The sequence below is a fragment of the Podarcis filfolensis genome, assembly GCF_964270895.1.
Source record: "Podarcis filfolensis genome assembly, chromosome: 16".
NCBI lineage: Eukaryota > Metazoa > Chordata > Lepidosauria > Squamata > Lacertidae > Podarcis > Podarcis filfolensis.
The window spans coordinates 24,141,728-24,157,497 of record NC_139620.1 but is presented as its reverse complement, the minus strand read 5'-3'; the positions used below and the strand labels follow the sequence as shown (position 1 = coordinate 24,157,497).

At 48.7% G+C, this 15,770-nt stretch overlaps 2 protein-coding genes across 13 annotated transcripts in view; one reads left to right on the top strand and one right to left on the bottom strand.

The window, feature by feature from the left end:
• SELENOM (selenoprotein M) overlaps positions 1-15,770 on the top strand; it is a 175,095-nt gene that overhangs the window by 51,106 nt on the left and 108,219 nt on the right. The window lies entirely within an intron of this gene.
• SMTN (smoothelin) overlaps positions 1-15,770 on the bottom strand; it is an 80,427-nt gene that overhangs the window by 16,724 nt on the left and 47,933 nt on the right. For 9 of the 12 annotated variants that reach the window (XM_083589917.1, XM_083589911.1, XM_083589920.1 and 6 more), the window contains 3 exons: positions 7,920-8,078; positions 3,535-3,610; positions 1,768-1,920 (listed from right to left, as the gene is read on the bottom strand). In XM_083589917.1, coding sequence (XP_083446043.1) covers positions 1,768-1,920; positions 3,535-3,610; positions 7,920-8,078 — 388 coding nt within the window. The remainder of the gene's footprint in view (positions 1-1,767; positions 1,921-3,534; positions 3,611-7,919; positions 8,079-15,770) is intronic. The other 3 variants (XM_083589913.1, XM_083589922.1, XM_083589912.1) reach the window with 1 other exon arrangement.

The following is a 15,770-nucleotide window of genomic DNA, read 5'->3' as shown; positions in this document are numbered from 1 at the left end:
TTTGCCTGTCCTGAATCTTCCAACATTTAGATTCACTGGATGACGCAGAGCTCCAGTATTTGGCTAAATGCATCTCCCTATATTTACCAGGCAGGGACACAGGTGGCGCTGTGTGTTAAACCACAGAGCCTAGGACTTGCCGATCAGAAGGTCAGCGGTTCGAATCCCCGCAACGGGGTGAACTCCTGTTGCTCAGTCCCCGCTCCTGCCCACCTAGCAGTTCAAAGCACGTCAAAGTGCAAGTAGATAAATAGGTACCACTCTGGCAGGAAGGTAAACGGTGTTTCCGTCTGCTGCTCTGGTTCGCCAGAAGCGGCTTAGTCATGCTGGCCACATGACCCAGAAGCTGTAGGCCGGCTCCCTCAGCCAATAAAGCGAGATGAGCGCCGCCACCCCAGAGTAGGTCATGACTGGACCTAATGGTCACTGGTGCCTTTACCTTTATATTTACCGGGCAGAATTTTATACCCCTTTATCATGTTCCCTCATGCTCACCGTTTCCCCTAAACTAAAAAGAACCAAACATCGCAAAAACACTTTCATTGTAAGGAAGTTGCCCAAAACCTCTCAAACCGGGCATCCTCAACCTCAGCTCTCCGGATGATTTGAGACTACATTTCCCAGCATCCCTGACCACTGGTCCTGCTAGCTAGGGATCATGGGAGTTGTAGGCCAAAAAAAACATCTGGAGGACCAAGGAAGCCTGTCTTAAACACTGAGCTTGTGCCTTTCCAAACCTCTCTCAGCTCTACAATATCCTTTCTGAGGAGAGGCTGTGATGGGTTCAGGGGGAAGCCCTTAGCCTTGAAGCCAAGAAGCTGCCTTAAAACAGGCCATCAGGGACACAGAAGCTGCCTGACACACAAAAAATCACTGTGTCCATATAGCTCAGTACTGTCTACACTGACCGGCAGCAGCTCTCTGGAGATTCAAATAGGGGACACTGCCAGGAATCGAACCTGGGACCTTCTGCACCAAAAGCAGATGCTTTACCACTGAGCTACAGCTCTTCCCTTGCGCTGTCTGGCAATTGGTCCACCTATCTCAGTACTGTCCACACTGACAGGCAGCAGTTCTGCAGGATTTCAGATAAGAAGTCTCTCCCAGGTGTACTTGGAGATGCTTTTGGGGACTGAACCCGGGACCTTTTTGCATGCAAAGCAGATTATCTGCTGGCCTTCCTCACGTGTCCATCCCTCTATCCATCCCAGTGCTGCCTACTCTGACTTGCAGCCACAGCTCTCCAGGGTGCCAGCCAAAGAAAGGCCTTTCTGAGTCTTGCTGAGCCCCTTTTGACTGGAGAGGCCTTGGATTTGAGGGTGCAAAAGGTACTTCAGCCCATCGTTCTCCCTACAACGGAGGAAGTCCCGGGAAGTGGATGGCATGAGTCACGGCCGAGCGAGGAGCGCTTACGTCCCAAAAGAAAAGACTAACTCAGATGCTCTAAAGCATGGCCAAAGAACAGAGGACAGAGAGAGAGAGAGACGAGCCATTCCAAGCTTCAGTTGCCAGGGTGAGGCCGCGGAGACGGCCGGAGAAGGCACCCACCATCCCGGTGCAAAAAGAGAAGAAAAACTGCCAGCGGTGACCCCCGATGCAAAGAGGAGAAATCAGGACAGTTTCCAGAGCAGAAAGAAGACGGGGTCTCTCCAAGGACCCCAAAGAGGCCTGAGCTGACGTCTGGGATGCGTGCCGTGCGTCTCCCCCCGGAAGCCATGCGCTCGGAAGGAAAGGCGGAGCATCCCCAAACCCCCAGCTGCTCCTTACTGGACTGGACAAGGCGCTGGGTCTTGGTGACGGTGCTGATGGCTGAGCCATCGGCGGACATGGCGCTCTGCCGGGCCGTGGTCTCTGTGGTGTGGGTGGCCCCTCTCGATTTGGCTTCCTGGATCCGCAAGCTGCGCTCCTTTTCTCGTTGCTCTGCAAAACGCCACGTCCCAGAGGGGTCAGGAACAGCGGCAAGAATGGCGGGAGGAGGGCAAGGCTACAGGAGCCATGGGGGGCCTTGTTGTGCCTTTTTAACAAACCAATCTTTTAGCGCTGGAACTCCCCGCCTATTGACAACCAGGCAGGCCCCTTCCTTGCACAACGCCGGCCGAAGAGATTTTTGTTTAGGAAAAGCTTATCCAGACACGTAGGAAACTGGTCTGTGTTTTGTGTTGTTTTCATTTCACCGTTCCTTTTCATTTCCCTGAAGATGTCTTACAACTGTTGCTTTCGACAGCTTTTACTGATACAGCCATACTATGGAAGTCGAACAGAATCCATTCCGGAAGTCTGTTTGACTTCCAAAACGTTCAGAAACCAAAGCACGGCTTCTGATTGGCTGCAGGATGGTAAAAGTAAGTGTAATTTAAAAAATGATTAAAAATTATGATATATGTAAACTGCTAAAGATGAGGTAAAATGAAAATCAGATAGGGGGGACTTGGGGAAGCTCCCTTAACAATGTTTAGAAAAAATAAGGATAAGACAAGAATTTGTTTGTTTTTCTGTTTGTGTTGTTTATTAGTGTTATAAAATGAATTTTAAAAATGGAGGGGGGGGAACTCCTGCAGCCAATCGGAAGCCATGGAAACCCTGTCAGACGTTCGGCTTCCAAAGGAATGTTAAAAAACCAGAACACTCACTTCCGATCTTTTCGATCTTCCGGGAGCCAGAACATTCGACTCCCAAGGCGTTCCGGAGCCAAGGTACGACTGTAGTTTCATAGTTCTATACTTTTTGGAAACCGCTTTAAGGATTTTGTTTTATGGAACAAAGCAGTACATAAACCTTAGGGAATAAAATATACTGTGGCCGGGAACCCTTTATTTATTTCACAGATTCGTTAAATTTTAAATTTCACCCTTCCTCCAAGGAGCTCAACAGTAGCAGCTGTGAGTCCCCTAAAACACCACTGGTTTGATCCTCACAGCAGCCCTTGGGGGGTGAGTTAGGTCAAGGGACAGTAACTGGCTCAAGGTCACCCAGTGAGGAGGGGGTGGTTTCTTCACTCAACTGCAGATACATACAGATTGCTGCATATCATAGGAACACAGGAAGCTGCCTTACTCCGAGTCCATCCAGCTCAATATTTTCCACACTGACTGGCAGCAGCTCTCCAGGTTGTGGCACCAGCATGGCCATAAAATGGACAATGCAGCCATGCTGGCTGGGGGCTGACAGGACTCATAATCCAATTGTAGATTCCCTGTTTAGGGAAGATTTTAATATTTAATGCTGTATTGTTTTCAACACTTGATTGGAAGCCGCCCAGAGTGGCTGGGGAAACTCAGCCAGATGGGCGGGGTATAAATAAATTAATTATTATTATTATTATTATTATTATTATTATTATTATTTAGTAGTCCAAAAGGCAGCAGGTTGGCGAATACTTGTGTGAATCCGGTGGCTTTTGCACAGCAATTCTTAGTGCCCATTTGCCTCCCACTCCTCTATAGTTTAAGTCTTCTCATTTGAGGACTATATCTCTTGAAGTGTGCAATTATATAGCTCCCCACCCCCCCAAAGAAAAATTCCCAGGCAGGTTACCTCGCTTCCGCTGGCGCAATTCCCGCATGGCGGCCCGTATCAGCCGCCGCTCCTCAAAGTCTGTGGTCTGATCCAGCTGCAGGGAGAGGGAAAGAGGGGTTGTTACTAGCACTGTGGTACCTCAGGTTACATACGCTTCAGGTTACATACGCTTCAGGTTACATACTCCGCTAACCCAGAAATAGTGCTTCAGGTTAAGAACTTTGCTTCAGGTTGAGAACAGAAATTGTGCTCCGGTGGCGCGGCAGCAGCGGGAGGCCCCATTAGCTAAAGTGGTGCTTCAGGTTAAGAACAGTTTCAGGTTAAGAACGGACCTCCGGAACGAATTAAGTACTTAACTCGAGGTACCACTGTACTACTTCTCTCTCTCTCTCTCTCTCTCTCTCTCTCTCTCTCTCTCTCTCTCTCTCTCACACACACACACACACACACAGCTTTTCTCCCTTCATTTAAAAAAAGGCATGAAAAGTCCTCCCAAGAAGGAAAAGCCGCTCAGAGAAATTTAATTCACACAGATGTAATTCTGCAAGCATGCAGGCGAAGGGCATTCAAGTTTAATTTTATTTTTAAAAACCTGGAGAAATGCTGCCAGTCAGTGCTGACGATATGGAGTTAGATTCTAGATTCTTGGTTTTATTATTTATGTTTAGAAGGACCAGCAGCCTAACTCAGTATAAGGCAGCTTCTAAATTTGATCATCCCTTTATTTTGGAACCATGAGGACTAGGAACTTATCTTATTTTGAAGTAAAGCCCTTGGGCTCAGCTTTGCATTATGTTTCCATGATCATTCTGGCTGCACCTGTCATGGGCCAGGAATTGGCTTCACCTGTTGAGCAGCAGCCTGAAGGAGCAGAAGGAAGTGACTCCACCTGCTGCTGATCAGCCTTCTTACTCCTGGTGTGAACCAGGTGGCTCCAGCTTTCTTAAGCACTGTTTCCGGCCACAACATTGGTGGTTCCTGGACAGACCTTGCCGCTTCTTGCTTCTCGTGACCTTGGACTCTCAGCTTTCTTGACCCCTGGACCGTCTGACTACGTGAATTGAGATTCTCCTGACCTTAGGATTGGACTGAACCTTGCATATGGACTCTGCCTCCAGGCAAGTACCCCCCTGAGACTTGGTTGGCTGGCCTCTCCCGCCACTGAGCTCTGCCATGGCTGATCAGCGCAGCAATAGGACAGCATCTTTACCCACATCTAACAATTAGATTCCGGGTCCAAATTCAGAGTGCTGGTTTTGACCTATAAAGCCTTAAACGGCTCAGGACCGCAATACAGTGGTACCTCGGGTTACAAACGCTTCAGGTTACAGACTCCGCTAACCCAGAAATAGTACCTCGGGTTAAGAACTTTGCTTCAGGATGAGAACACAAATTGTGCTTTGGCAGTGCGGCAGCAGCAGGAGGCCCCATTAGCTAAAGTGGTGCTTCAGGTTAAGAACAGTTTCAGGTTAAGAACGGACCTCCGGAACGAATTAAGTACTTAACCTGAGGTACCACTGTACCTCAAGGATCGCCTCTCTCCATATGAATCTACCCGGACCCTCAGATCATCTTCTGAGGCCCTCCTTCGTGCGCCTCCTCCCTTAGAGATCCGGAGGATGGCAACATGAGAACGGGGCCTTCTCTGCAGTGGCTCCCCATTTGGGGAATGCTCTCCCCAGGGAGGCTCGCCTGGCGCCTTCATTATATATTTTTAGGCACCAGGCAAAAACGTTTTTCTTCAACCAGGCCTTGGGCTGATGAATATCCTACAGCCTTTTACATGTGTCTGTGGGAAGGAGGGGTTATTGTTTCGGTTTAATTATTTGCTTGTGTTTTATCCTGTATTTCATTCTGTGAACCACCCCAAGATCTTTTGATGAAGGGCAGTACAGTGGTACATCGGGTTACGTACTTAATTTGTTCTGGAGGTCCGTTCTTAACCTGAAACTGTTCTTAACCTGAAGCACCACTTTAGCTAATGGGGCCTCCTACTACCGCCACTGCGCAATTTCTGTTCTTATCCTGAAACAAAGTTCTTAACCCAAGGTACTATTTCTGGGTTAGCGGAGTCTGTAATCTGAAGCGCCTGTAACCCAAGGTACCACTGTATATAAATGCAATAAATAATAATAATGTCGGTTCTCATCAGCCACAGACAGTGTGACCAATGATTAATGTCCCCTAGTGCATTGATATAGTCCTCCTGGCGCCTCAATTATACATCTTTTGGCGCCAGGAAAAAACGTTCCTCTTTAACCAGGCCTTTGTCCGATTAACATTCTTATGTCCTTTAAAATGCGTTGGGATGGTGCTAGTTACGGGTTTTGTTCTTGTTTTCATTCTACATTTTGTGGTTTTTATTTTGTATTTGGAACGTGTGCAGAGGAGGGCAACCAAGACGATCAAGCGTCTCGTTTTATGAGGAGTGTTTGAAGGAGCTGGATATGTTTAGACTGGAAAAGAGGAGGCTGAGAGGAGATACGATAGCTGTCTTAAGAGCTGTCACATGGGAGAATGGAGCAAGCTTGCTTTCTCCTGCTCCAGAGGGTAGCACTCAAAACCAATGGCTTCAAGTTACAAGAAAGGGGATTCCAAGTGACTTTCTGACATTCAGGGCTGTTCAACAGGGGAACGGTCTCCCTTAGGAGGTTGTGGACTCTCCTGCCTTGGAGGCTTTTAAGCAGAGGTTAGATGGCCATCTGTCATGGATGCTTTAGCTGAGGTTCCTGCACTGCAGGGGGTTGGACTAGATGACCCTTGGGGGACCCTTCCAACTTTGATTTTCTGCCACCCTGAAATCTTCAAATGAAGGGTGGTATACAAAATTTAATAAACAAGCAACACGCTTTCGGAGGCTCCCTAGCGAGCAAAATGACACCCGCTTGTGGCAGGAGGCAATCCACCCCAGATCCAAACCCTCTCCCAAACATTGATTATTATTATTATTATTATTATTATTATTATTATTATTATTATTATTATTTATTGAATTGATTTATTTATTTACTACCCGGAGGTCTCAGGGCGGTTCACAGAACAAAAACATTTGCTCCAGACACACAGACAAACATGTACACACCCTTAAAGGGAAAGGGAAAGGGACCCCTGACCATTAGGTCCAGTCGCAAACGACTCTGGGGTTGCGGCGCTCATCTCGCTTTACTGGCCGAGGGAGCTGGCGTACAGCTTCTGGGTCATGTGGCCAGCATGACTAAGCCGCTTCTGGTGAACCAGAGCAGCACACAGAAATGCCGTTTACCTTCCCACCGGAGCGGTACCTATTTATCTACTTGCACTTTGAGGTGCTTTCGAACTGCTAGGTTGGCAGGAGCTGGGACCGAGCAATGGGAGCTCACCCCATTGTGGGGATTCGAACCGCTGACCTTCTGGTCGGCAAGCCCAAGCAGCGCAGTGGTTTAAGCCACAGCGCCACACACCCGTACCCGACCCCAGATATGTGAAATATATCATCACTGAAGCAGTCAAATACAACATTTCCTGTTACCCAGAGTGGACACACAGGGGAATGATGCTCCAGACAGGGAAAACTTCCTGTCATACAAGTTCTGGAGTATCCTTCCCCTATCTGTGACCAGGTAGATGGGCAGACCCTAGAAAGGGGTCACACAGCCATCTTCCTCTTTTACTCTTTTGCCTTTTTTTGCTCTCTGCTGGCTCTTAGCCAGCAGCACATGGCTCATCCTTAGAGGATGGAAGCCATAAAGTAGAAAGTCCGAGGCCTAGCTCAGACTTCTTTTCACTACAAATGTAACTGTAACCACAAGATAAAGCCTGCCTCCAGAATATTACAGTGGTACCTCGGGTTACATACGCTTCAGGTTACAGACTCCGCTAACCCAGAAATAGTACCTTGTGTTAAGAACTTTGCTTCAGGATGAGAAATGAGAACATAAATTGTGCTCCGGCGGCGCAGCAGCGGCGGGAGGCCCCATTAGCTAAAGTGGTGCTTCAGGTTAAGAACAGTTTCAGGTTAAGAACGGACCTCCGGAACAAATTAAGTACTTAACCCGAGGTACCACTGTACTGTGGACTGAATGTTAAGTAAACTTTATTCCTACTTTCAGTCAAGACTGTTGCATTATTATTATTTTTAAGAGGGAAATAAAAGGCGAAACTTGCCAGGAACAAGCCAGACTGGACTGCTCAACTTAAAAGATTCTAACGAATCCATCAACTTGCTTCCAGCAATCTGCAAAGGAATATGCTCTGCTGCTTGCTCACTAGTGTGAGGGAGGAGGGGTAATATTTAATCCATATATCCTCTCCTACTTTCCTCAACATTCCCCCAAGATACCCAACCCAGAAAATCAGCTAGGACTGTTACCACCCTGCTGTGTGCCGCGGAGTCCCAAATTCACGCCGCTGTCGCCAACACATACCATCTTATCCAACACATGCTCTTCCTCGATCTTGCTCAGCTCTTCGGCGCTCAGGCGGCTTCGCTGGTGCAGCTCCGGGGCCTGTGGCTTCTCTTTCTCGGTGCCGTTTGACAACGCCGAGTCCGCTGCCTCGCGGTGCACCGGCACCTCGGCTTCCATCTGAAGCAAAAAAAAAAAAAAGATGACACCAATGTAGGTCAAGAGCAACTTGGAAGATCATACACGGGATCTTCCACGCTGATTATTTTTTCTTTTCTTTTTTACTCATTCCATTTATAGTCTTGCCTTCTTTCCTCCAAGGAGTTCAAGGTGGCTTAGTTAGTTTCCCCCCCCAATCCCATGTTTTCCCATGCAATTTTTTTATTATTTAAAAAAAATTGTAAGAAAAAGAAAAGTTTGCAGAAGGAAAATAAGTGAGGAGAGAGAATGCCGGAAGTAAAGTAGTGTCAGTGCAAACACAGAACACAAATGCAGCCGAAATATAGCCATACCTCGGAAGTCAGACGGAATCCGTTCCGGAAGTCTGTTTGACTTCCAAAACTTTCGGAAACCAAAGCGCGGCTTCCGATTGGCCGTAGGAAGCTCCTGCAGCCAATCGGAAGCCGTGGAAGTCATGTCGGACGTTCGGGTTCCAAAGAACGTTCGCAAGCCAGAACTCTCACTTCCGGGAGCCAAAATGTTCGGCTCGCAAGGCGTTCAGGATCCAAGGTATTGCTGTGGTTTAACAAATACTTCTACATACTTGGAAAAGGAAATGCCGCGGTCGTTACCAGTACTGTTGAACGAATAGCGGGTCAAACAAAAGTGTTAATCTTAAATCCCTTACTTCCTTATCACGTGTATACCACGCTAAGAGATATGGTAAGAATAAAGTATCATAAAATAAAAAAGCATGGGTGTGTTGTAGCTTACTGGTTGTATTTTTATGGGATACTCTCCCCCCCCCCAATTTTATCCTCGCAACAGTCCTGCAAGGTGGGTTAGGGGGTGAGTGAGTGACTGTCCCAGGGACACACCCAGTGAGCTTCATGGCAGAGTGGGGATTCGAACCCTCGTCTCCCGGGTCCTAGTCCAACACACTAACCACTACAACACACTCTTTTTCAACTGCTAAGGCAAAGCTAGCGTTCATTAGGAAGGGAGAGGGTGGCAGATAGGAGATAATCATAGCTCCGTCGGTAGAGCATGAGACTCTGAAGTGCAGGGTTGTGGGTTCGAGTCTCACAATGGGCAACAGGTTCCTGCATTGCAGGGAATTGGACGAGACGACCCTTGCCATCCTATGATTAAAAGGCACAGAAGCTGCACTCTCTAAACATGGTGCTTCATAAACACATTCTGCGCACGTGAAAGCTACAAACTTTTTCCTCTTTAAAAAAGGGAAATTTAAAACACTAATGTTCTATAACATTTGTCGGATCCTGGGGTACAAAATACCGAGTGGCAAGCAGCCAAAGTTGCCCCTTGCCCCCAAGAAATTATCAATTCTAGATAAAGTAACAGGAAGGATTCGAAACTGGCGGGACCAGAAATTCACGGAAGACTGAAGTAAATTTACGGACTATTTGAAAAGTATTTGTGAACACCAGACGACGTTTGTAGGTTTGCAAGAAGTTTTGTGAGGAGTATTATTGGAATTATTGCAAAAATGTATAAGGGGAAGGACGATTTGTTAAAAGACTTAAAGGCAATATAAAGTTAAGAAGTGGTTAAAACGGTGGATCTTCAGAGGTGCTGATGGAAGTCTAAAAATATTGTATATGTGATAAGTTTTGTGGTATGTTTTATAATTTATATGTTAAAATCAATAAAAATTATATATATAAAAAAGAAATGATCAATTCTAACACGTGCAAATTGATGATATTTGCACGGCAGTCCTTATTTTGTCTAAACTTCTTTCTTTTTTTTTTGCTCCTTCCTTTGCATAATTTGTGCATATTTTCCAATCACTGAAAGATGACGAACCCGAGCAGGAGCCTTGAACCTCTTTCCTCTGAGCGCTGGAAATCTCATTCAGAAACGTCTCAGACTCCTGGAATTCCAAGCACGCCTTTGCAAACGAGAATGACTAGAAACTTGATTTTATTCTTGAAAAAGAGAGCCGAGATTCTCCAAGAGGTGAGTTCCATCCTTAAGAAACACTTGTTTTCAGATACACCCAGGCCTGCATCTACCGAGGGGACAGCGGCTCTTTGGTTAATGGGCCAGCTCCAACACGAAGCTCCCTGATAAACTGTGTCAGGGGATTTCTAGGGGGAGATTAGAAGGGCTTACTCAGAAGCAGTTTGCTGATCAGGGATCAAGGTGGAGCTGGCACCTCATCGCAGGGACTCGGGAGCACAATGCCAGCTCCCTGTCAACACGACCCACACACAATGCCACTTGGGATGCCCGCCAGGTTTAAAAGACACCACAAGGGCACCGGCACTTGCATGGAGCAGACAAGGGGGTGTGGAGCAGCAAAAGTCATTGCTATTATTTATTAAATCTCTACCCTGCCTTTCATTAGAGAATCACAGGCCAGTTTACAATACAGAAGCACAAAAATACATGCCGTAATAACAAACAAAACAATTAAGCTTCCCCCCAGTTTAGAAGGCCATAGATTGTTTAACCATTGGTGCTTAAAGATACATAATGAAAGCACCAGGCAACGCCCACTGGGGAGAGCATCCCACAAGCAGGGTGCCACCACAGAAAAGGCCTGTTTTCGCGGTGCCACCCTCCATACCTTTCATGCCAATGCCAAACTAATCCCCCTAGAGCAGGCATGGCCAAACTTAGCCCTCCAGCTGTTTTGGGACTACAATTCCCATCATCCCTGACCCCCTGTCCTGTTAGCCAGGGATGATGGGAGTTGTAGTCCCAAAACAGCTGGAGGGCCAGGTTTGGCCATTCCTGCCCTCGAGTAAAGGATACATCAAGGGGCTTAGCTTGATCAGGACTGAGTAGACTCTTCCAGTGTTAACGCTAAATAAATGTCTTTGGTAAATGAGCTGCTAGAGGGCTGTGAAAATTTGTGCCCTGGTCTGTTTAGATTCATCTACCCATGTACCAGCTGAAACCAAAGGGGTGCATAGGATACCAGATGTGAAATATGTTGGCATTACAGTCGTACCTGGGAAGTCGAACAGAATCCGTTCCGGAAGTCCGTTCGACTTCCAAAGCGTGACTTCCGATTGGCTGCAGGAAGCTCCGGCAGCCAATCGGAGGCCCCGCCAGATGTTTGGCTTGCAAAAATAGTTCGCAAACCAGAACAGTCACTTCCGGTGTTCGGGAGCCAAAACGTTCAGGAAATAAGCTGTTCAAAAACCAAGGTACAGGTTACATATGCTTCAGGTTACAGACTCCGCTAACCCAGAAATAGTGCTTCAGGTTAAGAACTTTGCTTCAGGATGAGAACAGAAATCATGCTCCGGCGGCGCGGCAGCAGCAGGAGGCCCCATTAGCTAAAGTAGTGCTTCAGGTTAAGAACAGTTTCAGATTAAGAACGGACCTCCAGAACGAATTAAGTACTTAACCCGAGATACCACTGTACGACTGTATTTCCAGCTCTCCTACGCCACTAGAGGAATCTGCCAATGCGTCTCTGTGTGGGATGATGGGAGTTGTAGTTCATTTGAACAGCCGCCGGCTTGTCATCCCAAGAAAAGGACACCCACTGTTGCATGTAGGGGGTCACGGGTGCTCCAAACAAGGAACGGAAGATCACTTTTCTAGTTAACCACAGAATCACAGCTAAGCAACCTGCACACCACAGTCCCCCGCTCTGTCCGCAAAAGCTCCAATTTACAACTTGACAGGTCCTTGTTGACGGCAGGACGCTGTCCCGCAGGCTTCTGGCAAATCCCAGCACAAAACCGCCAGCGCCATGAGATCAGCAACAGGAGAGGCTCGCAGATTCCTGGCTGGGGGCCCCAGAGCTCAGCTGCTTGTAAAGAGAAGGAGCCTTTCTAACAAGTCGCGGCTGGGGAGGCTGCCACTCACGCGCCTCCCCGGCTCTCGGCCAGTGAAAGGCGACCCTGGGCAGCTGCTTGGGCAGGAGTTTCGCATCACCCACCCCAGCTGGCATGAAGAGGAGGAGGAGGAAGGGCCTGGCTGGCGCAGGTAAAGTGCCAAGCCACAACCACTGGGCTCTGCACACCTGTCGCCCGAGCAGGCGGCTATAATCTCAAACAAAGAGGCAGCTAATCCACCCTGGGTGGGTTGAGCGGGGGGCGCAAACAGCCTGCTCCGTGCCCGCTCCAATCCAAGGCCGAGAGGGGAGCGCTTGACAGCCTGGCGCCGCGACAAGCAGGAGAGGGCTGGCGTGACATTTGCCCGCGATAAAGAGTGGCCATGAACTTCAGAACTTCCTCCCACAAACCCATTGATAGGTGTCAGGGGAGAAAGCTGCTTAAACGATATACTGTACATATATGTTTATTTCTAAATGTGTGTGTGTATGTAGCCCTGGCTTCTGGGAGAAGCCTGACGTTCACCCTTAATCCTACAGGCGGCAGCAGCACCTGGTCAGCTTGGCACTCTGCACATGCCCAGAGGCACCCTTCTTTATTATGTAACATTACTTCAAATTGCTGTTTCTTTAATGAAGCAGACTGGCTGGTGTTGGGGAGGCAGGAGCGGAGAACATGCTAGGGCTGCGAAACCACGACGGGGGTTGCTTTTTCCTACATACACCACGAACGTCAGTGGGTTGGGGGCAGAAGGGCTCTAGCTAAAGGGCAGGACATCTGCTTCCCAAACAAAAAGTCCTAGGGTTTGATCCCAGACAGCAGGGCGGGGAGGAAGGAGGCAGTGGCCGGCCATGCAGATGACCCCAGGTGCATCAGCCAGGGCACCATATGACATTGCACTGCTGGATCCCTGGAGCTGCCGGCTGTGGCTTAACCCAATGATAGCTTCCCACCGGCGCCGTGCAAGCGGCAGCTACCGGGAGCCACCCTCCAGAGCACCATGCAAGGCAGAGGTGGCTCTGTGATCAGTGCAAAGGAAAAGGGGAGTGAGGAGGCTGCCTGCTGGCACTCGCAGAGCCAGAGAAAAAAATGAAGGCAGGGCTGGCAGGCAGGCTAGCCCCACTCTATCTATTTTCAGTTTTTACAAATAACTGTTGCATTCAAATATAATCAATCTTCTACATCAACAGGATTCTCCGAATCCTTGGACTTCCCTCCGCTCCCCCGCGATTTCCAACATACTTCCTTTTATACTGCAACTTATAATACCATCCAAACTTATATTCAAATTTCCATTTTGTAACCTTACCACCTTACAAAGTGTTACATTGGTCCTGCTAACATTTTTAAGCGTGTACAGTATTCTTTAAGATAATCTATAATTTTTCTTTCCATTCTCTACTAATTTTCTTATCATCCTGGTTTCTGATTCTCCCTGTCACTTTTGCCATTTCAGCATAGTCTGTCATCTTGAGCATGCAATCTTCACTGCTTGGGACCTTGTCCTCCTTCCCCACCCTTGTCTTGGGCTCGGGGGGGGGGGGCAGGAGCGGGCGAGTATCAGGTGGCCTGGCCAGGCTCTCCATATTGAAGCGTGCAACACCGCTGCGTCCGGGGGCAAGTGGGGATTCACGATACATCGCCTGCTCTGAAATCCATCTCACGACTTTAACTTTCAACCGGTTTCAGGCAATGTATTGCTACAACACCTGTCGGATGGGAGTGAGGTGGGCAGGCAGGGCACAAGAGGGGGCACACCTCCCCGCACGCCAAAGCCCCTAACCTGTCCCTACCCATGTTTGGCATAAGAGCCACGACTCACAAAACTCCCGCTGCGAGAGAGGTGGACCTCCGAGTGCCTCCTGGTGCTGGCGAAGGTGGGTGGGTGGGCTGTCGGCTGCCCGGCCTCCTCAGTGCCCTCAAACTGGGCGCAGGGATCTTCGGCCTCCAGCAGCAGGGTGCTGGGGTCCTTCTCCTCCTCGCCCAGGTAGAGGGTGAGCAGCGCCATGTCCCGGCTGAGCCGCCGCTGCTCAGCCCGCAGGTCGGCATTCTCCTCCCGCAGCTGGGCGAGGGCGGCAGCCAGCGGGCGCACCGAGCCCAGGGCCACCTCCACACGGTGCTCGACGGCCTGGCGCCACGCCTGCAACTCCTGGCGGACCTCCTGCAGGGCCTGCCGCAGGGGGGCCTCCTCGAACAGGGGCGGCTCCGGGCTGGGGGTGGGCACCCCGGGCATGGCGCAGAGGGGCAGCGCCAGGAGAGAGAGTGCAGGGGAGCCCCGAATAGCAGGACCACGGCTCTCTGGTGACCGGCGGGGCTGAGCGGGGTCTTTTGTGTGGCCGGGGCAGCTATTATTGTACCGCAGAGGGACGCTTCCCGGTGACAGACAAAGACAGGATGATGGAGTTGGGCCAGGTGGCCGGGCTGTGTGGGTGGGGGGCAGGCTGGACCCAGTGCAGAGAGAGGCAGGGGCTGCCTTGTGATGGCAGGGGAAGGGTGCCCCCTGGGGGCTGCAGAGGTTGGTGCCGTTAGAAGGGCCGTCCTCTGGGCAATTCAGAACAGGGGAAAACGAAGAAGAATAATAATTTGGATTTGATATCCCGCTTTATCACTACCCGAAGGAGTCTCAAAGCGGCTAACATTCTCCTTTCCCTTCTTCCCCCACAACAAACACTCTGTGAGGTGAGTGGGGCTGAGAGACTTCAAAAAAGTGTGACTAGCCCAAGGTCACCCAGCAGCTGCATGTGGAGGAGCGGAGACACGAACCCTGTTCACCAGATTACGAGTCCACCACTCTTAAGCACTACACCACACTGGCGAAGGAGGGAAGAGTGTGACTGCTACAAACAGGGACCGGCAGCTTGCTTTGAAAGAAAAAGGTGGAAGGAAGAGGAAACGCCAACCAAGGAAGAGTAGATAGTGAAAATGACGGACTACAGTGGTACCTCGGGTTACATACGCTTCAGGTTACAGACTCTGCTAACCCGGAAATAGTACCTTGGGTTAAGAACTTTGCTTCAGGATGAGAACAGTAATTGTGCGGTGGCAGCACGGAGGCCCCATTAGCTAAAGTGGTGCTTCAGGTTAAGAACAGTTTCAGGTTAAGAACGGACCTCCGGAACGAATTAAGTACATAACCCGAGGTACCACTGTGTGTCAAAATGGCAAAAATGACTAGGAAGATGATAGTAAATTTTAAAAAGAATGGTATAAATTTATAGAGTACATTAAAGAACAACGTAAAGATTTGAAAATGTTGGAAGGATTGATATAGCGCTTGTAAATTTATAACAGGTAAAGAATTTAACTAAAGTTGGATAAATGTAATTAGATGTGGTTAAAATAAAATAAAAACGTATCTGTGGAAAACCATAAGGGGGAGGAATGAAGTTCAGGGGCTCAGGGAATCCCGCAAGTGTACAAATACTGCTGAATTTAAGTTTGAAGGATGTTAATGATGAAAAGCTGAAAATATTTTTTTTTAAAAAAAGAAAGAAAAAGAGAAAGAATCTCAGGACATCCAAGTTAGCACCTGAGAGCCAAAATCCCGGCCCAAACAGTCGAAATGGGGTTGTTATTGTTAATTGAATTTATATACCGCCCTATACCCAGGAGTCTCAGGGCGGTTCACAGAATAAAATCAAGATATAAAACCACAAAATACCTAATAAAAATAAAAACGACAAGCCTACAGCCCGCCCCCCTGGCAAAAACCCACACACATATTAAACGGGCATTGTATGTAAATTGGATTAACCAAAGGCCTGGTTAAAAAGGAATGTTTTTGCCTGGCACCTAAAGGTGTATAATGAAGGCGCCAGAAGAACTTCCCTGGGGAGCACATAATGGTCATGTATGGAGCTGCAGGGCAGCCCTGGGTTCACACGTGTGTGGG